Here is a 23,837-nt window from a genome sequence, read left to right on the forward strand (position 1 = left end):
AAGGCGCTGATCCTGGAAAACTAATTGTATTTGGATGTGCCCGTGTTCCAAAATCAAACTGAGTCCCTGTAGCTACAACCTGATCGACCCCCTTTTTATAGCACCGTGGGAGCCCGACAGCTGAAAAACTCGTTTGCCAGCTGTTTGCACAAATCTTCACAAAGTACGGGCTTCACTGTGGGCACGCAGCGCTCTAAGGGGTGCTGGCGTAACCCAAGATGTAGCTACAACAGGTTCCTCTGTGCTGGGACAGCTAAGAAGTAGGCTGGCTACTCTGCGCAGCGGGATTGCCACCCAGCAGCGTTACAGTGCCCTAAGGATACTGGCAAAATAAACCCCAAGCAGTTGCTGATCTTTCACAATTAGGAGTAAGTTAAATGAAACACTTAAATTGTTCTTCACAAATTCCCTGCTCATCTCCAGTGTGGTTCAACTCAGAACATCCACAGCGGTCTGACCCCGGTCTAGGAAGGCAATATTACATTACGCATGTAAATAATCATACAGATAAAAATATTATCTGCTTAGAAGTAAGCATGTTCTTAAAAGAACTATTTTGCTGGACAGAGCTAGAGCCTAGAACCTAGTAAAGAAATAACACTAAAACAATGTCTCAGTCTTGCATTAATAATAATTTTCTGAACAATTCTGTCTTTAAGATTTTTAAGCCAAGGGGTATTTGCAAGGCACTTCTTCCAAACACCTAAGGATTTCATATGCTTCACTCTAGGGAGGTCGATGATAATAACTTTAGCCCAACTAAATGACTTCCTTTTATATATATATATATATATATATATATATATATATTAGCATACCTTTTTTCATGGCTTTCCCTCAAAATATACAAGGATAATACAATTAGTGGCACTTTAATTATGCCCTAAAGGAAAGCATGACTGGTTAACAGTGCATACACTGGAAATACCGTTCCTTAAACTCGTGGGAGTAATGCCCAGGGGAAGAAGTGTACTACACATCGTGACTGGAGTGAAAAATGCACATCCCATAACTGCTGGCTTCTGTGTTTGCACAAGCTTGCGTGCTGCCTAGTGAAGCCTCTGCTTTTCAACTATGCACAGCTCGGAGAATTACAAGTGTGCCAAGGCTACCTCAGAAAGGAAACGTACGTTCTGAGTAACGAAACGTTCCTGGTGGCTGCTCATCACCTGCCTGCCAGAAGATAAGCACAGGCCTTCAAGTCGACATTTTACCTGCAATATATTTCAGTAGAAAGCTATGAAAAACGCTAGAGGTGGTTTGAACTCATCTTCACATCAAAAATTGAATTTTTCTCCGGGGTAGCTCTTTAAAGCTAACCGTGGATGAAAGTTTGGATTAGAATTGATTACCTGTCACTGGAGGAAAGAACGTCCCATCTGTTTAATAAGCAAAGCGAACCAAATTATGAGTCTTCCTAAGGAAGGCAGTTATCAACCATTAATACTTAAGTGTTTCTACGTCACCTACACTACACTGATAAACTTTAGCTAGCTCTGTATTTCATGTGAGAACGAGTCTTCATTCCCTTATGCTAGACCAAATACTGTTTGCAAAGACACTGGTAAAGCTTAACTTGTGAAAAGTCTCTCCTGTTGTGTGTGCCATGGCCAGAGGAGCGGCGTAATGTCAGACACCCGTTACTCTTCGGTCTGAATAAGGAACTTGCAGAGACTTTCTGAGGTAGCCATAAATGAGGGGAAAAAGCCCCCACTGAAGTAAAAGCATAGCACCGTGTTCCATAAAAAAAAGGGGTCTCAGAGCACCGGTGTCTCCCTCCTCTGTGCGCAGTCAAACTCCCGGACTTGACACTCAATTTTTGTCGAATTTTGGCTGCCTCAATTCACCCACACACCAAGAGGTTTATGAACTCATCCTTCTTCACAACAGCGACGTCTAGCCTTAGGTAACAAAGACTGTTACTGTGACTGCGTTTTTGTTCCTACAGGTTCTTCATGCACACTTGGCAGCGGCTGACCCTCGTTCGAAGCTGTCCTGCTTTCAGAGTTTCTGAGGGAGGAGCACTGACAAACTGCTGCGACTGCTCAACCGTCGTCAGCCAGAAGCTGTATTTGTTTGCGAAGTAATGGCAGGTGCCCCGAGCGCCGTTGCATTCAATGAACGGAGTAGCGCGGAAATCCTCCAGGCAGGACCCAGGCGAGACCAGGGACTGCCCGCCACCTTCCGCACCGGCCGCGGTATGCTGAAATAAAGATGGCAGGTTCAATGAGTCCAGAGGAACAGAACGGGAGGTGAACAGGGGACTCCTCCAGTTCCGTTGTTAAAAGGAGTAAAACGGGCCACCAAAATTATGTGCTGGCTACTTCTTATCTTATTATTTTTATTACATATTACATTTTATTTATTTTATATATATATATAAATATTTATTATATATATAATATAAATTTATTCTATTATATAAGTATCTGTCTTCTGAGCCAGAGCTACAGGCGAAGCAGCACAGGAACATCCTCAGGCTGAATACGCAGGTCTGGTATAACAGAAAACCAGCTCCTCACTTGCAAGCTGGGAAAACTTGGTAACTTCATATGCTGGCTTCAGATTTTTCTAACAATCTTATACTAATGAGCTTCTAGGAGAGTGCAACAGAAAATGCTTTTTCCACTGGGAGAGGAGATTAAGACAACCCAGTCGTTTAATTAGTGTTTTCCACATTTAAAGGTTTGAAGAACAAAGTATCTGTTTTATATATTGTATGTAGCAATACAGAACTACTGCGTCAGTGCTACCGCTGAGCGCCAGCAGCAGGGGCGAGGTGGCCAGCTAAATGGGAACGGACTCGGGAAGCCCACAGCGGGCCAGCTGATAAAGCACCAGTGCGCTGGGGTGAAAAGCGACAGGGCTCCAGTTCCCTGTAAGCAACTCACAGAACACAGTCCCAGGCATCTAATCAGAGAGGAGATCCAGAAGCGTTTAAAGCTGCATTTGCATTAGCAATAGCATCCTTACCATAAGGAAGGAGTATCCTATCCATAGGCTGCGCCAGCCGAGGGGACACTGTGGGATGGTGATGTCCTGGCTGTGCACAGCCACCGCCTGGGAAGGTGCTTCACACACTGAGCAACGACTGATGTACTGCGGGATCTGAGCGCTGTCCACGGGCATCATGGGGATAGGGGCAGTGGTGGAGAGCCAGTAGGACTTGTCGTTTCGGCTGGCGTAGTAGCACACTTCATTGATGTTGCAGTAAATAAAAGGCATGGTACTGAAGCGAGGCAAACATGAGCCAGCAAAACCTGTAAAAATCGGAGAAGTGGTTACATCAAGCATCTGCCAGTCGCTCCAGCTCATACACACCAGGCACGAGTGGTGGAGGATGGCACAAGTGACCCTGCTCCCAGCACAGATTCTGGCCAAGCAGCCTTCTGTCACCTCTACTACAACACCAGCGGTACCAACGAAGAATGCTCATTTGAAATGGGATTTGGGCCTACATCGTTCATGCCCGAGGGAATTCGTCAACTCACCGAGATCCTGGTTGTGTGACTTTTCCTGCCCCTCCACATACAATAAGCTGTAGCCATCCCAGAGCTTATTCATTCCTATGGGACAAGGCGGGATTTGGTCCGACTGACTGTGCTTCACTAAAGTGTATCCAACACCCACGCTCCGACCAGGCATTCCCGGCAAACCAAGCGAGCCCGGCTTTCCAGCAACACCTAGAAGACAGAAAAGGAGTCACTATTACCAACACTCAGCGTGGACACCAGCTGGCTCTATACCCAGTTCTGGCATTGCTGTCATTGTCTTTGCATCGGCCTTGTACAATGATGTCCTGGTTTCAGCGGGGACAGGGTTAATTTTCTTCTTAGTAGCCGGTGCAGGGCTGTGTTTTGGATTTGGCGTGAGAACAGTGTTGACAGCACAGTGATGGTTTTAGTTGTTGCTGGGTTTGTTTACACTAGATCAAGGACCCTTTGGTTCCTTGTGCCCTGCCAGCCAGAGGGCTGGGGGGGCACAGGGAATTGGGAGGGGACACAGCCAGGACAGGTGACCCAAGCTAGCCAAAGAGGTATTCCATACCGTATGGCGTCACGCTGAGTATATAAACCGGGGGAAGAAGGAGGAAGGGGGGACACTTGGCATGATGGCGTTTGTCTTCCCGAGTAGCCGTTACGCGTGATGGAGCCCGGCTGCCCTGGGGATGGCTGAGCCCCCGCCTGCCCGTGGGAAGTGGGGAATGAACACCTTGCTTTGCTTTGCTTTGCTTGTGTGCGTGGCTTCTGCTTTACCTGTTAAATTGCTTTTATCTCAACCCTTGAGTTTTACATTCCTTTCCGATCCTCCTCCCCATCCCTCTGGGTGGCAGGGAGTGAGCAAAACTTTTTTAAAATTGGAAAAAGATTGTTGTTACACTGCTTAAATTCTGTAAACTTTTGTTCCAAAATTTGGGGTCTTACGTCAGCACTCAATATTTTCAGCTTCTATGCCACAAAAGGGATCAATCTCTACAACTTCTTTAAGCAGATAAATCCCACAGGGATATTCACGCAAGCGGCTGCGTGGGGCTGGGTTGCCGGCCGGGGTTAAACCACGACAAACAAGGCGCCCAAGCTCTGACCGTGGTTATAGAAATGACCACTTGCCAGTTCCAGAGGCAGTCATTTCACAGTGCCACACCCCCATTTCCTAACTCACGCAATTTTCTTTCTTTGCCCAACAACTCTGGTGCCAACCTGTTAGAACATATCTCACAGTACAGTAATTCTGAGGATCTCAAAGCACCAACCAAAGGCTAGTAAATTATTTCTTGCTATAGCTCTCTACATGGTGATATTCCTTTGACACGAAAGGCCAAAAGTTCTACAACAAATCTGTGGCAGAATCCAGACCTTCTCTCTCTCACTCTGCATTTCCTCTGCTATCCAGCCCTCACAGCTGTGTTCGCTGTGAACACTGTGTTGCTCTTTTAGATCTTCAAGACAAGTCCCACATCCACAAAACATGAAAACCAAAAGATGTTCAGAACTGTACCCAGGGAAACACCAGCAGTGATACACAACAATGACATGTGACATAACCTTCCTCGCTGAAGGTTCAATTTACTTCCTTGCAGATACAAGACACAAGACCATGTCCATCCCCTGGTCTTCCTAAGGTGGCTGGGTGTTGGGGAGGGTCTCTGCAGGACCTGTAGGTAAATGGAATTCTACCGATTGCTTCTTACTGATCTGTGCTCCCCAAATCATAACATTACCTTCAAATCCCTGTGGTCCTGGGGCACCCAAAGGCCCTGGATCCCCAACTATGCCAGGTGATCCAGGCAAACCATCACGTCCTTTCAAACCAGATCTTCCTGGCAGACCTTTTGCACCTGAAATGAAATACAATTATTATTATTATTTTAATCATCATTATTTCCTCATACTAAAGCCTTCACTCCTGCAATCGTATTCCAGAAGAGAAATACGTTGTCAGCAGCCACGCTGAGAACTCACTCTTCAACAGCTGTGGCTGCAACCAACTAACTCCGCACAAGGACTCCACACGACCTGACTGTCTGTTAAAGGATCAAGAGGTGGAGCTGAACGTTATACAAGGCTTAAAATGCAGCACTGAGATCTGGGATAAGCTACAGATTTAAGTCTGAAGCCGCATCCCATACTAAGACTCAGGTTCCCATTTGATGTGGAAGTCTGTGAGCTCTTCTCATGTCTGTCTGAGATTCCTGCACTGTGAAAACAAGAATCCTCTGGTATAACGGCCCAGCTGTTGTAAGCTGAAGAAAGTTGAGCTACCTTGCTGAAATTTTGCTTAAGACTTGAAGTCACATCTTTTGCTTGATTTCACCCTTTTTTCAAACCAGAAAATTGGCCTTGATGTTCAGCCTAAATATGTAAAATTTGAGCCACTGACTTGAACTAAACTCACTTTTCCCCTCCTCCCTCCGATATCTGATGGTGAGCATCTGACGGACAAATTTTTAAAAAGTCCCAGGGCAGCGAAGGGGGCTCAAAATACAAAGGCTTAGAATTCAGTGGGATATAAGAGGAGGTGCCTGGTCTTGGGGACCTTTAGAATCCATTCAGGACTGTCCTGACCCCAAACCAGAAAGGTCTGGCATGGATTGGATAAATCAACAATAAAATAAGTGTTCAGGATGTTACGAGTTAAAGTATTACAAAACAGTGTAAAGAGACAGAAGGTGTTATGCAACTGCACAGGACCAGATACCGAGCAGCTGAGCAGTAATGTGGAAGGTAAACATTAGTGTAAAGAAACATGTGACTGGGAAACAGACGGGTGTATATTTGCACAACTTTTGTAAAGGTCAGGTATTAGAAAGAGTATAAACAGGGGTAATCTCCCAATGAACTTCCCAGTGCTCTGCAGCGCCTGTTACCCCAGTGCCTGACCAGTATTAATCAAAGCTCGCTCAGCTTTTATTCCCTGCACATTTACTCACGTTAGGAACTGTCAACGGGGAGCCAGGAACTAACGCAGCTCTGCTCCCATCAGCTCCTATTATTAATGGGATTCAGGATAGCATCCAGGGGGAAGGACCGGTGCTAAGTGATGCTCCTGCTCTAGGAGTTTTCGTGAATAAAAGGGAATACTAACACCTAAAAATCACCTAACGGCAGCGCTGGGAAAGGAATCATGGGGACGTGCTGGGCCTAGGAGAGCCAGCTGGTACAGGACCCACTGAAGCTGCTTTCCCAAACAATATGAACCGCAGTGGTGCTGGCTGAAGTTCCCAGCGCTTCTCCAGCTACAGTATCTCATCGACAATTCCAGTCTCAGTGGTGAATCATTTTCATGACCATTCCACCTGCTATACCAAAGCTGGTACCATATCAGCTACATCACAGGCTGCTGCACCTAATTCTGGAAATCTAATTTAAAAACACTGCAAAAGTGCATGAAGAGAATTCATCAAATACATTCTAGTAATAATAAAACACGATATTGGTATCCATTTTGCTGGAATTATTTCCTTTATTAGAAAAAACATGTAAACCTTCCTAATGCATTTGAGAAAGCAGTGTTGTTCTTCCAGAAGGCCACTCAGTGATCCGAGCGTGCTTTTTACCTGGTTTTCCAGCTGGGCCCTGGAATCCAGGCTCTCCATCAAAGCCGGGGACACCATCAATTCCTGGCAGACCAGGCAGGCCTGCAGGGGCTGTGACTTCTTCTGGCTGTGGGGTTATACCGGGAGCCCCTTGTCGGCCAGGGAGACCTGCACATGGTGCAAATGGAAGGGTAAGTTACCCACAAAAAGTTTACGGTTTTGATGATAATACTGACACAAAGGAGAGGTACACTAAATTAAGACTGCCTTAGTACATCAGCACTGGCTGTCTTTGTAAGAAGTGGTACATCAAGCTCTTTCTAAGTTATTTCAATCTCTAAGAAACTAAAGAGTCCCTCAAATAAGCCCAGGAAGGGAGCTCTGAAATTTCCCCCCTGCCCAAACCACGTGCAATAAAGTATTACAGCTTTTCAATTCCTCCAGCACTCACCTCGACGGCCCATTTCACCTTTCAGCCCAGGGTAACCAGGATCCCCCACTGGCCCATCTTTACCTGGCATCCCCATAAGGCCAGGCTCACCTCTTATACCTGCAAAGACACACAGCTGAAGACCTCAGGGGCTAAGCATAGGGTCCTGATGGTGACCCACACCTGGGACACTGAGAAACACACCGATGGCAGCAATGGCAACAGCATTTCAGCTCTGAGATGGAGGGGACCGCAACCCTTAAGGAACTCTGTGCCATTCTGACATTCAGACTGGCTGCAGAACCTCAAGACAAGAACTCCCACGGCTACATAATTACATTTTATTGAAAGTTTTCTTCCCCTTCCCTGGGTAACCCAGGGAAGGTGTTTGAGGAGTACACATTTTTCTGTGTGGAATCCACCTCTATGCACAGCATAGAGAGATGGGGATATGCCAGCCTACAAAGACAGCAAACAGCTCTTCAACTGGCAGCACTTCTCCATCCTTTCCTGGCTTCTGAGCTGTGTGGTTTGTTTGAAACCTTGCTACTGGAGTTCTTGTTTGCAGCTGCCCTCTAGTCTCCTTTGGCACAGACCAAAGAGAGAGCAACCTTCTCCCTGCCTTAGCCCAGAACAAGATCTCTTCATTCCTACAGTCCTCTTAGCCTCTTGTGGAGGCCTAAATCCACCACACTATGCCTCTGAGCATACACCATAGGTGGGATGAAACAGTGTCTGCAGCCTTCGCCTTTACAGCATATGCAAGTGGGCAACCGTAGCCAACCAGCAGAGCACCACTGCATGTGGACATCACCCACTCAGAAAAAAAAAACAGAAAGAGAAAAAAGTCATTAGGGACACACTGAAGAGCACCTGGAGCTGGCCTCACTTTGCTGCTTTTGGAGTCAGTAGATAAAACCTGCGTGGGCCAAGGGGGAAGATGTAGGCAACAAACTCAGCTGTGCTTACACCTGAGTGAGGTCACACTAACCACACATAGCTGTTCATACTGTCCGGGTGACAGTGGCCAAACCACACCTAGATCCTTTCAAGGCAAGATTACCTTTGAATCCAGATGCTCCAGGGAGTCCGATTGGACCAGTGGGTCCCACATCACCCTTAATGCCTCGCAAGCCAAGAACACCAGGGAAACCTGGATTGCCTGTGTCACCTTGGTCAGAAGCTGGGCCAGGGGGCCCTCGTGGGCCTGGAGGACCTGGAAGACCTAGAGACAACAGCGGTAATTAGCACAGTCTGCTCCTGGGGCAAAGTAGATGCTGGGGCTATCCCCAGTGTGTCTTTCTAGAGGCCAGTCATCATTTGGGTGTCTGTATTTCCAGGGGTGTCCTCCTCCTGAAGGAAAAGAACCAGACCCCACCTGCTTATATCCACTTAGGTCTCATAAGCTTTTAAATCCTTTTAACCACGGTAATTTAGCTTCAAACTGTGGGCCTGAGCACAGCCCTTGCCCCACTTGCTGGCTAGCCTGGTGACCCGGGCATTCCCTAGGGGAATGAGAGCACTGGCTTCAGATCCTTGGCCAGGGAATTGCCTAGACTCTCAGCCTCTCCGACAAGGCTGTGAGACACTGAACGGGTACCAACGCTGTCGCGACAAATCTTTCACACTACACTTACTGTCGACCCTATGGCAAGTGCCTGTAGGTAGCAGTGGAGCTTTGCTGTCTCCCAACTCACACAGCATACTTCTAAACTTCACACAGAGCCTATCATTACAGCTGTGGAAGCCACATACCAAAACGGAGCTGGTGTCCCAATTAAGACACGCTACACTCGATTTAAGTACCCACCTCAGTGCCCAAGTCTGTCTTCAGTACTATAACAGGTGAATGGGACTAGAGAGCTTTAATAACAGGCTGAATCAAATCAGGATTCATTAGTAGGAATTGAAAACAGATCTCCTCGTTCTCGATCCCTGATCTAAACCCCAGGTTGTTAAATGTCAGTACTCATCCAAGTCATTTCCCTTCTGAGCTCTTCAAAGGGAGCACATAAAGAAACAGAAATCCCCTTAGCTAGGCCACTCTCCTTAAGAGGCCTCGCTTCATACCTGAGCTCCCATCAGCTCCTGGATGGCCAGCATCCCCAGGTCTCCCACGTATATCAGAAGGAAGAGAAGCTCCAGGTGTTCCTGGCAAGCCAGGCAGTCCCACAGGACCAGGGGGACCTAGAATAAGAGATACAAAATGAGAGAGTGTACCCAAAGCTCTTCAGTGATCTTCACAGAAATGTCTGTGAAAGACCAGGACAGAAGCAGTGGCTGAATAGCGTTTATATTGAGAAGAACAGAAAGACATCGCTCTACATGAGGGGAAAAAATACATATTCTGCTGCTTAGGAGATGTATAGACACTGTAGCAACTGTGTAGCCAACTGTTTTTCAAATATATAGCCACATCACAGATTTAACATTTACCTGTCAAATTACTAACCACCTTTGTGGCTTCAGTTCTCTTTGGTAACTGCTGACCATGCGGCCCACTAACATGAGCTGCAATACATCCTGCTGGGCCTCCAGAACATCAATATTTACCCATGTCTCCAGCTGAGCCTTTTGGTCCAGGGAATCCTAGAGCTCCTCTACCCAAGCCTGGAGACCCTTCTTCACCCTTTGGACCTGGGAGGCCTGCAGGGCCTTTAAGTCCAGCTTCACTTAGACCTAATCAAATGTGATTAACAAAGATTAAGAGAGCCTATTCACACAAATAGCAGTTAAATTATTACACAAACAGTTGTAATAAAAACCCAGCCATTTACTACTCTCTGCTGTTTTCAGTAGAGCAACAGAAAGAGATCTGGTGCCTCATGTGCTACGCTGCTTGTGCAGAGTGAATTTAAACCATCTGCAAGGTGCTGAGAGAGGAACATATGACTGTTTTAGTCTTTCCACAAGCTCTTGCACAAGGGTATGAACATAGCGCTCCTGTAACAGGATTTGCCTGCCAGCCCGTATGCTGTGTCTCTCAAGAAGACACAACACAGACTCAACTTTCTGGTCTTTAAATAATCTAGTGGGCTTCACACTCCGACACGGAGAGGTCAGTTCGCACAGACTACTGCAGAAGACACACTGAGGCACAAGTGGTGCAGGGCAGAGGCTCCAGGAAAAGCTGCCGGGAGATGTTCAGCATGTCACTCTGGTAAAAGTAAATACTAAGCAGCTTGCTCAGATGAAAAACTGTGGAGGATCTATATGCTGTAAATCATTACCTTCTAACAGAGAACGTTTCAAACAAGTATTGTTTGAATTGTACACATGAAGACTTGTGTTGTCCTATTTCATGCATAAAATGTCTGCCACAGATTTTAAGCGCTCCTTTACCTGATGACTGTAACTAAACAAGTCTCTCTGGTAAAGTCTTTCTCCACCGCTCTGCATTTAGTAAAACAGTTTGCAGAACAGAACCACATTCCGTTTCATATGGTTAAAAACATGAAAAAATCCAGAACAAGCTTCCCAAAAGCAGAATCCAGAACCTAATCAAATAAATCAGCTTCTGATTTAATGATTCTAATGCCTTTCTTGAGCTCCATATAATGGAGGGATATGAGCAGTAAGGAAACATGTCATCGCTAAGCCTAACTCAAAGCAAGCCTTTGGTGTTGCCCTGCTGAAATCAAACATCCATTAGAAATGGAAGAGTTTTGATTTTATTCCATCAGCTTTCCAGCAGTGACACAGTCCTTCAGGAATTCAAGGAGAACCATCACCAGAAAAGCCTCTTCAGCTCCACAGGCTGCATCCTATTCTTACTAGCATTTAAGAAGAATTTATTCATACACATTCAGTATCCTGTGGTTTTTATGTGGGTTATAATTGAATCCAGAACTGGGTGAAACAGTGGGATTTTGTGGGAAACACTGCTCTCATGATAGACCAGTGTATGCATTTCCCCAGCTGTGATACTTCTACGACACGTTTCCTTTACCTGGTGTTCCAGGAGATCCTTTTGTGCCTGGCAAGCCATTCAGACCATTTAAACCCGGAAATCCATGAAATCCTGGAGACATTGGAAACACGTATGTGAGCAAATAAGCAAATAATCCAGTTAGGTGGAAATGCACAAGATGTTTCATGGAGACTACAACGTGCCCCAGAAACCTGACACACAGGGGGACACAGTATGAAAAATCTTCCTTCACACAGGCCCCCCTTCATGGAAATTCTTCCCACTGCTCTCACCACTTTTACCCTCAGTGAACACCCATCAGTGAACCAAATCAAGTGAGAGCCTCTCCCTTTCCAACCACTCCTCTGCTCATTTCTAGCAGCTGGTGCCTGCGCTAACATTGCCAAGAAATGAGCTGATTTCCCACGCACAGCTGGCCCACACATAAGAGTGCTGCCTGCCTGCTGTGATGTACTTGGCTGAAACACTGGTTTTCTGACCCAATTTCTCCTCCCATGTGCAGGCTCCACATATACCTTTAGGTCCTGCTGTTCCACGAGCTCCAGGGAATCCAACAGATCCTGGCTGCCCTGGAGGTCCTGGTGGTCCAGGGGTTCCTCTCAGCCCAGCATTTCCAGGGATTCCTAAAAACAAGCAGAAAAATGTTCCTGTACTACACTGGGCTGGAACAGCTCATGGCTCCACCTTACAGCTTCTCCTCCTGCACTTAACTTGTAAGAATAAACTACTATTTAGATAAAGCAAAACCAGATCCAAATCTCTCCTCACTACCACTACTAGCATAGCATTTATCAAACTACTTATTTGGTAGCTTTTTTTTTTTTTTTAAATCATAGCAATGACATTCTTCATCATCCATCAAGGGACACACTAGAACCGTTCACATACTGAATAACTAATTAAATTGTTTTCCAAATAAAATATTCCAATAACAACTTTCACTGTTTTCCCACCTTTAATCTTGATAACAGCTTGAGAATCTACCTGCTAGTTGCAACACGACCCAAAGACACTAGTAGCCATCCTTCTGGGTAGGTTTGGCTCTACAGAAGGAAAGGACAGAAATGTTGCAATGGAAGATTGTAGAGCAGTCTTGGCCACAAGCAGCTGCAAAGAAGCTGCTACTGCTTGTATCTAACTGAGGTCTTCCCTGTTTGTTAAAGGAATTCCTTTAGATTGTGCAGGATTCACCACAGGGTTGGTCCACAGGGTCAGTCACAAGAGGACAAGGTAACACCTTACACTAGTGTCAAAGAAAATTCCCATCTTCTTGTCAACCCTCTTGTTTAAGCCTCAGCTGAGACGGGCCATCGAGGGCTAAGGGAACAACAAGGTGAGGCTGTTCCACAGTCACACCATGAACTGCAGAACTTGGATGCCTAGTCCAGTACCTGCTGGTCCTTCTTGGCCAAGATCTCCTGGGCCTCCTTTGAGTCCATTTACTCCAGTGTTTCCTGCGTAGCCTGGTTCACCCTTGAATCCATCTCGCCCCCTCTCTCCTGAAAGGATGAAAACATACCACGTGCTAGAGTGCAAGTCAAACTGGAGGAAGGCATGAAGGGAATAAGAAACATGTTATGTTGAGGCTGTAGCACTTGTGTCTGCTTAGACATGTTCTGGGTCCTGGCCTGGACTCCCTGGATGCCAAATACCAGTGCAAGTTCACAAGCTCCTCCGCAAGAAGTGAAGTGGGACCCAGCGTTAGAATCGGTCTGTTCTCAAACATGTTCATTATCATCCGGATTTGTGTCCTGCCTGGATTAAAGACTCCTCAAACCTCACTTCCAGGACAGGGCTAAAGTATTCAACTTTATAGGTTACAAAAATACCCAAACTGGGCAAAGCCATCCTGCTTAATCTCTAGAATTTTGTGTTCTTGAAGTCAGCAGTCAAGGGCTGCTTCACCTGGGAATCCCGGGTCCCCTCGCTCTCCTTTTGGTCCAGCAATGCCAGGAATGCCAACAGACTCTCCCTGGTCACCTGGAAAAGAAAGGCAAAGTGGGAAGGCCATTCTGTAAGTGACTGTGGAGAGCAGTTTTCAGGGCTGCTTAATAGCCTTGTTCATTAAATAAACCTTGTCTATACTTCAAATCCATGGAGCAAACAAACACAGTAAGCGATGTACCCAAGTCTGAAAATGCTTATAAACAGCAATGGATGCAAATCCACTCATGCAAATGCATGATAAGACAAACATTTAAGGGTAATTCCATAACATCCTGCCCTTTATACTTTTGACACAAGGAGATGAGAGAAAAGGGTGCCTCTTGTACAGTCCAACACACTTCACACAGTGCTGTGGCCAAACTTTCAAAGGATCATAAAGTATTTAAGCTTTAGACAAGACTGGTCTTGTCTGAATTAAGTCCCTTACAAGGGGATGTGTACTTCGGCACCAGTCACTGGAGAGCAACAGACATTTCTAGAACACAGCTCATTCATTTTGGTCATGAATATTAGGACTGTGTATACTGAAAGACTATGGACACTATGAAAGATTCCTTACCCTTTGGACCAGGGAGGCCAATAGGTCCTGGGAATCCGAGTGTTCCTGTGACACCATCTGAACCCTGAAAAAACAACCCCAAAGATAGCCTTTGCTTTTATTCTTGCTGTTCCAAGCTTGGGTCATGTGGGATAACAGACCACAGAGACGTAGGAAGAAACATTATCCAAAGTGCAATTCAACAGTATGAGCCAAACAAAAACAATCTGGAAGTTTTGTAAGGAAAAATCCTGCCAGCTTCTCCTGCTTTGCTACAGAAGTAACAATTAGAACACAGGATTTTCCTAAGAGCACTTGGAGAAGATGAAGATATTTTAAGAAGGTATTTACCCTCTCTCCTGGCATTCCTGGAAATCCTATGATACCATGTGCACCCTTCTGTCCTGGCAGCCCAGGCCGTCCAGGTGGGCCAGGGAAGCCTGGGTCACCATGAAGACCCCTCTCTTTGCTTGCTGACCCAACTGGCCCAGGGAGACCAGGCTGTCCACGGCTTCCTGGGATTCCTTTATCACCTGGATTATACGAAAGAATGTAATTTAATTTCATAATACAAGCAGTCAGCTCATTTGGGCCAATTGACCTGTTACCCAAAGCTTCCTTTCGAGAGTTAGAATGGATGGCATTAGCTCTGCAGAACAGATCTTAAAAGGAAAACTGTTTTCTCAAAATACAGAACTGCCATATGCATATCCTGCTCAAATGTGAATGGCAGAACAGAAAACGGTAATACTGCAGGCGCTGTCAAAAGGACAGACCATGCTCCACTGTTACTGAACATCTGTCACAAGGCTGTGAAATACCTCTAGGTCCAGGGAATCCCCCAAGTCCAGCTAATCCAGGATCTCCTTTGTCTCCTTTGAATTGCAGTGCCTGTTCTGGAGGCCCAAGAACGGGAAGGCCAGGTGGACCTACATCACCTCTGTCACCTGAAGAAATAAGAAGGAAATCATCTTGCAAAATAATCTAACAGAGAAAGTGTGTAACATTAGAAGCTAGCAGACAAAACCAGAACTTCCATGTCTCCTGATGTGAATTCATCAGTAAGTGCTCAGCACCTTTCACAACCGGGCCAAAGTATTTCACAAGGAAGAAAAGAACACGGTATTTAGCAGAAAACATTAAATATGCAGACAGCTCAGAAGGGCCTCCCAAGTCCCTCTGCTGCACAGCCAGCAAAAGCCTTTCAGCTGTTTCTCACCTTTTTGACCTTGGAGTCCCACAGCTCCAGGGCTCCCTTTTCCTCCAGCTGTGCCAGGAGCTCCTTTAAACCCATTGACCCCAGGGACACCGGGCAGCCCTGGCATGCCAGGGAAACCAAGCAGGCCAGAAGACCCTTTCTCACCTGTATAGAAAAGTTGAGAAATAAAAAGGAAAAATTAGTCTCTTCTGGTACACTGCATATCCACCTAACCAGCAGGCAAAGGCAGCGTGGGTCTGGTCGATCACCCAAATCTACGTAGTAAAACTTTACAGCACAAGCATAGCATGGGCACTTCTCTCATGGGTCTCGACTCAGGATACTTTCAACCAGCACTTTTCAGTTCACCTTTCAGAGCCTGGTCCTGCTTTCACTGGAGAGCAAAACCCCATCAAATTCCAAGACTGCATCATGCAGTTACATGGCTCTATCGGTCTCCACATAAAGTAACACACAACTCTCCAAGTAACCAGCTATTGTATTGGTGCTTAATGACCACACAAATGGTAAATTTTTACTTCCCATTTGGTTTGTGCTTCATTCTCTCCCTTCTATAAATCTCATTCGCTGTTCGTCATTTCTTCAGTTTTCTTGTCTTTCTATCTTGATTTACACAACCTTTTGTCCCTAAAGGCCCAAGTCCTTTAAGATGGATCTCTTTATAACCATGATTTGATAATTAAATCCACCATTCATAACTCAGCAGCAAAACAAATGCATTCCAACACTAGTTGGCAATTCATTCTCTTCTGACAAGTTGGGCCTAAAATCAGTATTGAGAAGTTAATTTTTTTGTGGGCACAGTAATCTCAGGCTATTCCCTTAGTGGAACACGTACCTTTTGGCCCAGAGAAACCTGGACGTCCATCTTGACCAAAAGGCCCTGGTGGCCCTAGGAATCCTCTTTCCCCAGGAGATCCTGGAGCACCATCAGGACCTGGGAAGCCTTTCATGCCAGCAGGGCCTTGTGGACCTACGTCCCCAGCCAAGCCTTTGGCTCCAGGAAGACCTGAATCGATACAAGAAAGAACTGAGTAGATTATATCACACAAACCCTAGGACAATTTGTGGACAGCTTTGCAAAGTCTTTAAACACAGCATTGTTTTTAATGACAAATGGACCTTATGGCACATGCAGCCTACTAGAAGGCATAAAGCTTAGAACTGCAAAAGCATTAGTTGTCTAATAATAAAATACCTATGAAGAGGGTTACTGCCTACGTCACTACACAACTGGCAAGAGTGAAACCCCTTATGATGTATCCATTTTTGTCTCCTTTACCAGCCACTAAACTGTAGTGCACCAGTCTTACCTTTATCATCAAGGCAACCAAACCAGAATGGGGAGCATCATTAATGCCGGCTTCTGCATCCCACCCCATCCTCTGGGTGAACCAGAGATCATTTGGAGAGGCTTGTTTTAACAAGTTCCGTTTCCACCTCGGTAGTTAAAGTGTACTTCTCAAAAGCAAATAGCTCACTAAAGGAACAAGCCTCTGATTGTGCTGTCACAAAACGTACTGTTTTGCCTCTAAATGTTTCGGAATGTTTCTAGCTGAAGCTTTGTAACGGTTTACAATTTTAAATAAAGGCTCAAACCATTGAAAACCGAATGCTCAGATGCAAAAGGAGGAAGAGAAGCAAAAATCTGGTGGCTTCTGAAAAATGGCATTTGCAGCAGTAGCACCCAATAAATGAGCTTTGTTATACTTGGGGCTTAAACATTTTAAGCTACAGCTTGGTATTTTTTAAAGCAGAAGATGAAATGGTTGCTTTAATTAAGATGACAAAGAAAACACACACACTTAAAATCTGTACATATTCAGGATTTCCTGATAGGCTTCAGGCTTTGTTACTGTCTGAGCATTCTCACTGCAATGGTTCTTTGCCTTCTGATTTGATTAGCAATAATAAGGGGTATCACCTATAGTCAATGCAATTCTTGTAGCATTAAAAGCTAGGTTGTTAGTCCATGAGCTTTTATGCTACACTGCATTTTCTCACCTTGACAGCCTATGTGAAGAACCCATAACCAAACAGTGTGACATCAGAAATGGAGAGTTGATGATAAATGGAATAGAAACATGGTGAAGGAAAAAACAGACAAAATATGTAAACAGAAAGAACAAGGGTACAAAAGAAATTAATGATTTAGAGAGACAATAGCTGCAAAAAAAAAAATCATTTGGAGCTTATCAACCTAGCAATGGGAGGTTTTTAAAAACAGTCGAAGGAAAGTCATATATGGCATACAGTCCAAAAATATAAAACAATAGAGAGGCAAAGGGAATGTTAACATTAAAATGAAAAAACCTAAATCTCTGTGATTTTCATTTCAAATGGCATTACTGCTTTCATTCACTTGTTGTCACTGTGCTCCAGCACTGTCATTCTGTGTGTCAGAACAGAGAGGTTATGTCACAGGCCATGACCCACTAATTCTGAGGTCCCTCTTTGCTTGGTTCTCAAGTCTTGCACATACCGCCATCATGAAACACTGTAGTCAGTGCAGCTTGAGAGAAACTACTCTACTCAAGTGGTGGGGTTTTTTCCCCTTGAACAGGAGGGAAATAAATTTCTTTTCTGCCCCAGGGAAGAGAAAGCCAGGGAAAACAAGCACTTGTTCTGAGAAAGCCAACAATTTTTCGATCTATCAAAATCACATTTCAAGCAACCTCATACATTAGAAATTAATCATCATGAAAATGGGAAATGAAGATTAGTCAATGATACAGCCAGCATGTAAGAGCAGAGATGTTAAAAATATCAAGACATTTAAGATGCTTTCTCCTATCTTTCTGCTGCACCTCTTACAGCCTTGGGGCAACATTTCTAGGCAGGAGTCGTCCAGCAGTCAGAGGCAAAAGGCTCAAATTCCACACTCTATTACCCCTAACCAGAGGTAGGATCTCACTCCTACTCACACCTCCTCAGCACTGCAGCCTTCAGCTTAGCTACTTGTCTTCACCTGAAGACATTACGTACCTGGTGCTCCTGCAAGGCCAACTGACCCCAAGGGTCCCGGTTTTCCCTTAATGCCAAAAGGACCTCCGGGACCAGGAGGTCCCCGCAGTCCAGGGATGCCTGAATATCCTGGGTTACCCTGTTCGCCTTTAATACCTAGGAGGCCTGGTCTTCCATCTAACCCTGGGAACAGAGAGGTGGGTGGTTACAGGACAAATAAAATTCACACTTCTAATTAAAATGTGAGTTTTAATAAAAGTCTTTGAGTTGCATTAGATACTGAAAGAAAACCAGCAGATCACTACCTGTGAGAAGCTTAGAGGACTGCTAACACAGTACCTTAAAGGGATTGGAAAGAGGAAAGATTTTTGAAAGAGAAACAGTTTGATATTCCCAGATACGAGCAGTATCAGTCCTTACCTTTTGGTCCTGGAAATCCAAGATCACCTGTAAGCCCTTTATCACCTGGGAGTCCAGGTCTGCCACGCTCTCCCAGGGCTCCGCTCTCAGCACCAAACACATCTCCAGGAGCTCCTTTTGCTCCAGCTAAGCCTGAAGCACCCATTTTCCCAGGCAAACCATCTGTTCCATCCAGTCCTGGAAGTCCTGGTGACCCTTGCTCTCCTCGAGGCCCAGGGAAGCCTTAAACGGAAAAACAGTAAATGTCACGCAGCAGAAGAACAGATTGGCAGTGCTGTGTTAATGGTTGGACTTGATGATCTTAAAGGTCTTTTCCAACCTAAACGATTCTATGATTCTGTGATACTACAATATTTGCTTCCAATAGCATCTTTAACAAAATAAATATTTAAAAAATTTCCATGCTAGAAAAAGTTGTTTGGAAAGTTCAAAACCATTCAAATATCCTTTCACTTTTTTTTTTTTTTTAAAAGAATACTTTAGGAGTATCTGGGAGCTGCAGCTAGTTGCAGCTTTACAAGCTTGGTTTCACTAGATGGCAGATTAGGCAAAAAGGACAAAAAAAAAAAAAAGGAGTAAAATGGCCATTTCGGGCTACAGACAGGTAATTATCTCACTACCACTACCACCCCCCCAAGCTGCAAAGATGTTATACTCATCACACCTTTCTTACTCTGCCTCTATGACAGCCAACTTCTGGCACGGTGCAGTAGAAGACACTGGCAGCCTTGGTACAAGGACTGGAAAGTACTCTCCCTGTATCAAGCAGACACTAAACTGCACTGCTATGTGGATGTGTCACACTGCTCTGGGGTTATGTCATGAAACCAGCGACTCCATAAAGGTGACATGCCCCCTTAACGTAGCGAAAGGATAACAGATTTCGTCAGTCATATCCAGAGAAACCTGATGGATACACAGCAACCTAACTTTAGGCATCTTCTCTCACGACCTCTGTTTCATGTTCTTTATTTATACAACCATCAGAAATTCCCACAGCTAAAATGCCTTTACCAGAGTACCACATGGCTTAAAACAAGTTTTACACTAAACTTGTAGTTAACCCAAACTGTAACAGAGCACATGGTGACAGTCTCTGGAGAAACAAATTGCGTTGGTTGTCCTCTTTTCTTCCAGCAGTGCCATAATATTATAGGCAGCTAACACATATCTTGAGCATTTTTTTTTGTTTTCTTCCAAGCTGCAACCACTTGCTTGCAGAGATTGCATTTGGAAGGAGCCCAGTGGAGCAAACAATGGAGCATTATGAATGTACCAGACAGATAAGTGGCTAGAAGGTCAGACAACTCTTTTGATAAAATACTGTACACATTAATCAGACAATAAAAAGAACTCCAGTAACTTCCTTCTTACCAGGTTCCCCTTGCAAGCCTATTATTCCTGGAAATCCTGGCTGTCCTTTTGACCCATGTAGTCCAGGTTGGCCTGGAATGCCAGGAAAGCCCTTGCTGCCTTTGGGACCTAAGGGTAAAAATGTATTAATGATTGAATAGTGGAAGACAAAAACACAGCACAAAAATACAGCATCAGATCTTTCCTGCAAAGCTTGTGCTACGAACACTCACTGGATATGCAATTTAAGCTACATAAAGTCTCAAAGCTATGCAAGTTTCATCAGCTGCATAAACTTAGAAGGAGAGGGCTTGTGTTCAGAGGCTACATGAAAGCAAAAAAATGGTGCAGTTATTAAGATCCTACATGGGATTTAAGCTTAGACTCTTTGAAAAAGAAAAAAGAACATTGCTCTGACAGTTAACTCTCTGCAACAACTATCACTCGGAGATTAATTAGCAGGTATTATCTTCCTTGAGGAATAACTGCTTCTTGGTAGTCAGCCAGTGCATTACAATAAATTTGTCTCCCTACCTGGCAATCCTGGAAAGCCGGGAGTCCCTGGGGGCCCATACGCTCCAGGAACTATGCAGGGCAAGGTGATACCTAAAACAAAGAGACACTGAGGTTGCACACAGCCTTTTTCAGAAAGACAGGTCAGAAGAGGAACATTTAGCATTCAGATGCTTTTTACAGGATATATCGTAAAGTGGCTGTGAGTGAACTTACACACATCAGACACCGCTGACATCTCAAATATGGGATGTTAAAGAAAAGAGAAAGCATTCAGAGCCTGGTGGTTGTTTAATCTCATCCCTACTACTGGCTTACTGCATGACCAGTAAAAGGCAGCAGCTATTGCTGCGGACTACTTGTACCATGATATCCACAGCTTACGCTCAGCAACTGGTCCTCCCTATCGCAGGGGCTATGCAACAGGCACTGAAAAGGCAGTCTCTGACTCAGAGAGCTTAAGGTTGAGGCTAAAAGCTTTTAAAAGTCAGTGGGAGCCAACAGGTGCTCCTGACTTTTAAAAATTGAGCATGTTTCTAAGCTGTATACAAACTGTACACTACAGTGCAGATGTAAGATAAAATGCATTACCTAGGAAATACTGACAGGTGTTTAAAAAAAACCCTGTATCCCAAGAGTCTAGGCCAGAGAGATGCATGCATGGAGGGTGAAACAGCAAGGATTTTTTTTATTTCAGCCTTAATCTCCAACTCTTTCTTCTACAGTCTGTCAGACTAAGAAATAACCACATGGCTTGAAAGTTTATTAGCAGCAAACAAGACTCAGCAATTGCAAAGCTCTTTGAAAGACTTTTACTTCTCAAAAATAGGGTCTGTTTGTAATAGCAATCCCTCTTCAGTGGAAAATAAAATGCATGTGGCACTATCAGTTGCCAGCACATCAGATTTACCTGAAAGATCTCAAACACTTCCAACATGCCTCCTTGTAGGTCACTGGCGATCTTAAGTCACATTCACACTGTCACAGAAATGACCATCACAAAAACTAATTCTAGACTTTCCAACTCCAGAAACACTTCCAGTTATTTTAAGTGGAGTCTGTGCTAGAACTATAGCATTAGCTCCTACACTGTGATAGCTGGCTTAGCCTTAAACTATCATAGATATACTTTCTATAAATTAAAGTCTAAAGGATTTTAAAAGCTATTTAGTCAGAGAGATTACATACAAAAAATGACTAAATGCAACTGGGGGAAGAGAGCTGGGTTTTTTTCATTACTCTGAAAACTTCTACATGCACAGAGGAACAGCTGCCTACCTGCACTGGAGCCCAATACTTATTAATTCAAATCTGTCATCAACTACAAGGCCAATTAAGGATGAGGTAATTGGGTATCACATTGTTTCTCATTTCCTTACAAGTTTCTATACAGGATGCTTCTATTGGAGTTCCATTCCCAGACTGACAAGCCATTCAAGAGCTCTTAGTTCCTTAGTTCCAAGGAGGTAAGCTGGTCTAAATCAGGCATCTCTTCCAGCACAGCAATGTAAATTAAACACTTTCCTTCCAGAAAATATTATCATTTTCAGATGACTAACAAGTTTGATTGACAAAAGACACAGAGTCATACTATTTCCTGGATAAATCAGATCAAATCAGTGGATTCATATGGATAATAAATATGGGTCTTTGCTTCCAACACTGACACTGAGAGCAGGGATCTCAAAATGACCTAACCCAGCACCCAGTATGTCTCTTCTGGTGCAGAAACTCTAAAGATCCCTAAGAATGTTTTGGTTGAAACAGTGCTAAGAACTGGTTCAGCCACATTCTTTTTGGGTTCTTCTCAATAGATTTCAACTCTGTTCACAAAAGACTACGTGAAAATATTTTGATGCCTACCTCCAACCAGCGACAGAAAGTTAAGCTTTCGGTTTAGGGTCCAACCCGAAATCCAGTCAGGGCAAGCAGATTTGAGCATCCCTCTCTCCTGTTGCCAAATGTCAGAGAGTGATTCTGGTTTGACCTCCCATTTCTACCCTCTTTCATTCCACCCTCAACCCTAATTTTCATTACATCGTTATTCTGATCTGAGTGATTGATTTCATTATTCAGACTTGTGAGAAGAAAGAACAATCCTAATCCCAAATTCTAGCTAGTCAGGGCTGCTAACAGGTGTAAGTTCTAGTATAAAGAAAGAAGCAAAGCTCATGTGAAAAGCAGGATGTAGTAGGGAATGAGACGGAACATCCAGGGTGTCTAATGTACTGACATACTGGGATGCTAGCAAATTCGGAAGGGAAATCAGTACATTTTCTAATTTGATGTGAGAGAACATAAGGTCAGTTCTCAATTAATTACTTTTATCTTGATGTAATGCATTCACTGATACCAAAATTTGTTTAAACATTATTATATTCATGACAACATATCTACAGGGAGTTGCAATAACACTTCCATTCCTACACAAAGCCAAAGAGTGCTCTGTTTTCATCTGTGACAGCAATTCATAGAATCACAGACTGTTTTGGGTTGGAAGGGACCTTAAAGACCATTTGGTTCCAGCCCGTGCCACAGGCAGGGACACCTTCCACCAGACCAGGTTGCCCAGAGCCCCGTCCAGCCTGGCCTTGGGCACTGCCAGGGATGGGGCACCCACAGCTGCTCTGGGCAGCCTGGGCCGGTGTCTCACCACCCTCACGGTGAGGAATTTCTTCCTAATAGCTCATCTAAATCTCCCCTCTTTCAGTTTAAAGCCATTGCCCCTTGTCCTATCACTACTTGCCCTTGTGAAAGCTCCCTCCAGCTTTCCTGCAGCCCCCGTCAGGCACTGGCAGGCTGTGCAGGGTCTCCCTGGAGCCTTCTCCTCTCCAGGCTGAACCACCCCAACTCTCCCAGCCTGTCTGCACAGCAGAGCTGCTCCAGCCTCTGAGCATCTTCATGGCCCCTCCGGCCTCCCTCCGACAGGTCCGTGTCCTTCCTGTGCTGGGCCCCAGAGCTGCACGCAGCGCTGCAGGGGGCTCAGGAGAGCAGAGAGGCACAATCACCTGCCTCGACCTGCTGGCCACGCTGCTTTTGGTGCAGCCCAGGATACCGTTGGCTGGCTGGGCTGACAGCGCACATCGACAGCTCATAGTCAGTTTTTCACCCACTAATACCCCCAAGTCCTTCTCCTCAGGACAGCTCTCAATCCACTCGATCCATTGCCCAGCCTGTACCTGTGCTTGGGATTGCCCCAGCCCACGTGCAGGACCTTGCACTTGGCCTTGCTGAACTTCATGAGGTTCGCACAGGCCCACTGCTCAGGCCTGTCACAGTCCCTCTGGGTGGCACCCCTGCCCTCCAGCGTGCTGACCACCCCACACAGCTTGGTGTCACAGCAAACTTGCTGAGGGTGCACTCAGTCCCACTGTCCATGTCACCAACAACAATGTTAAACATCACTGGTCCCAGTTCCAACCCCTGAGGAACGCCACTCGTCACTGATCTCCACTTGGACATTGGGCCACTGACTGCAACTCTTAG

The 23,837-nt window shown here is 45.0% G+C and overlaps 1 protein-coding gene across 1 annotated transcript in view; it reads right to left on the reverse strand.

The window, feature by feature from the left end:
• Positions 1–793: 793 nt before the first annotated feature.
• The window catches only part of COL4A6 (collagen type IV alpha 6 chain), a 139,743-nt gene continuing 116,699 nt past the window's right edge, over positions 794–23,837 (reverse strand). Inside the window, exons 24-45 of the mRNA XM_056359746.1 lie at positions 20,373–20,444; positions 19,860–19,967; positions 18,486–18,707; positions 18,087–18,248; positions 15,940–16,110; positions 15,102–15,245; positions 14,704–14,829; positions 14,234–14,415; positions 13,904–13,967; positions 13,303–13,377; positions 12,789–12,896; positions 11,913–12,020; positions 11,416–11,487; positions 10,020–10,145; positions 9,537–9,653; positions 8,530–8,691; positions 7,488–7,586; positions 7,058–7,204; positions 5,222–5,338; positions 3,492–3,683; positions 2,974–3,260; positions 794–2,203 (exon numbers count right to left, since the gene is read on the reverse strand). Of these exons, the coding sequence (XP_056215721.1) occupies positions 1,943–2,203; positions 2,974–3,260; positions 3,492–3,683; positions 5,222–5,338; positions 7,058–7,204; positions 7,488–7,586; positions 8,530–8,691; positions 9,537–9,653; positions 10,020–10,145; positions 11,416–11,487; positions 11,913–12,020; positions 12,789–12,896; positions 13,303–13,377; positions 13,904–13,967; positions 14,234–14,415; positions 14,704–14,829; positions 15,102–15,245; positions 15,940–16,110; positions 18,087–18,248; positions 18,486–18,707; positions 19,860–19,967; positions 20,373–20,444 (3,122 nt within the window). The 3' untranslated portion in view covers positions 794–1,942. The remainder of the gene's footprint in view (positions 2,204–2,973; positions 3,261–3,491; positions 3,684–5,221; positions 5,339–7,057; positions 7,205–7,487; positions 7,587–8,529; positions 8,692–9,536; positions 9,654–10,019; positions 10,146–11,415; positions 11,488–11,912; positions 12,021–12,788; positions 12,897–13,302; positions 13,378–13,903; positions 13,968–14,233; positions 14,416–14,703; positions 14,830–15,101; positions 15,246–15,939; positions 16,111–18,086; positions 18,249–18,485; positions 18,708–19,859; positions 19,968–20,372; positions 20,445–23,837) is intronic.

This window comes from Falco biarmicus, chromosome 14 (genome assembly GCF_023638135.1).
Source record: "Falco biarmicus isolate bFalBia1 chromosome 14, bFalBia1.pri, whole genome shotgun sequence".
Taxonomy (NCBI): domain Eukaryota; kingdom Metazoa; phylum Chordata; class Aves; order Falconiformes; family Falconidae; genus Falco; species Falco biarmicus.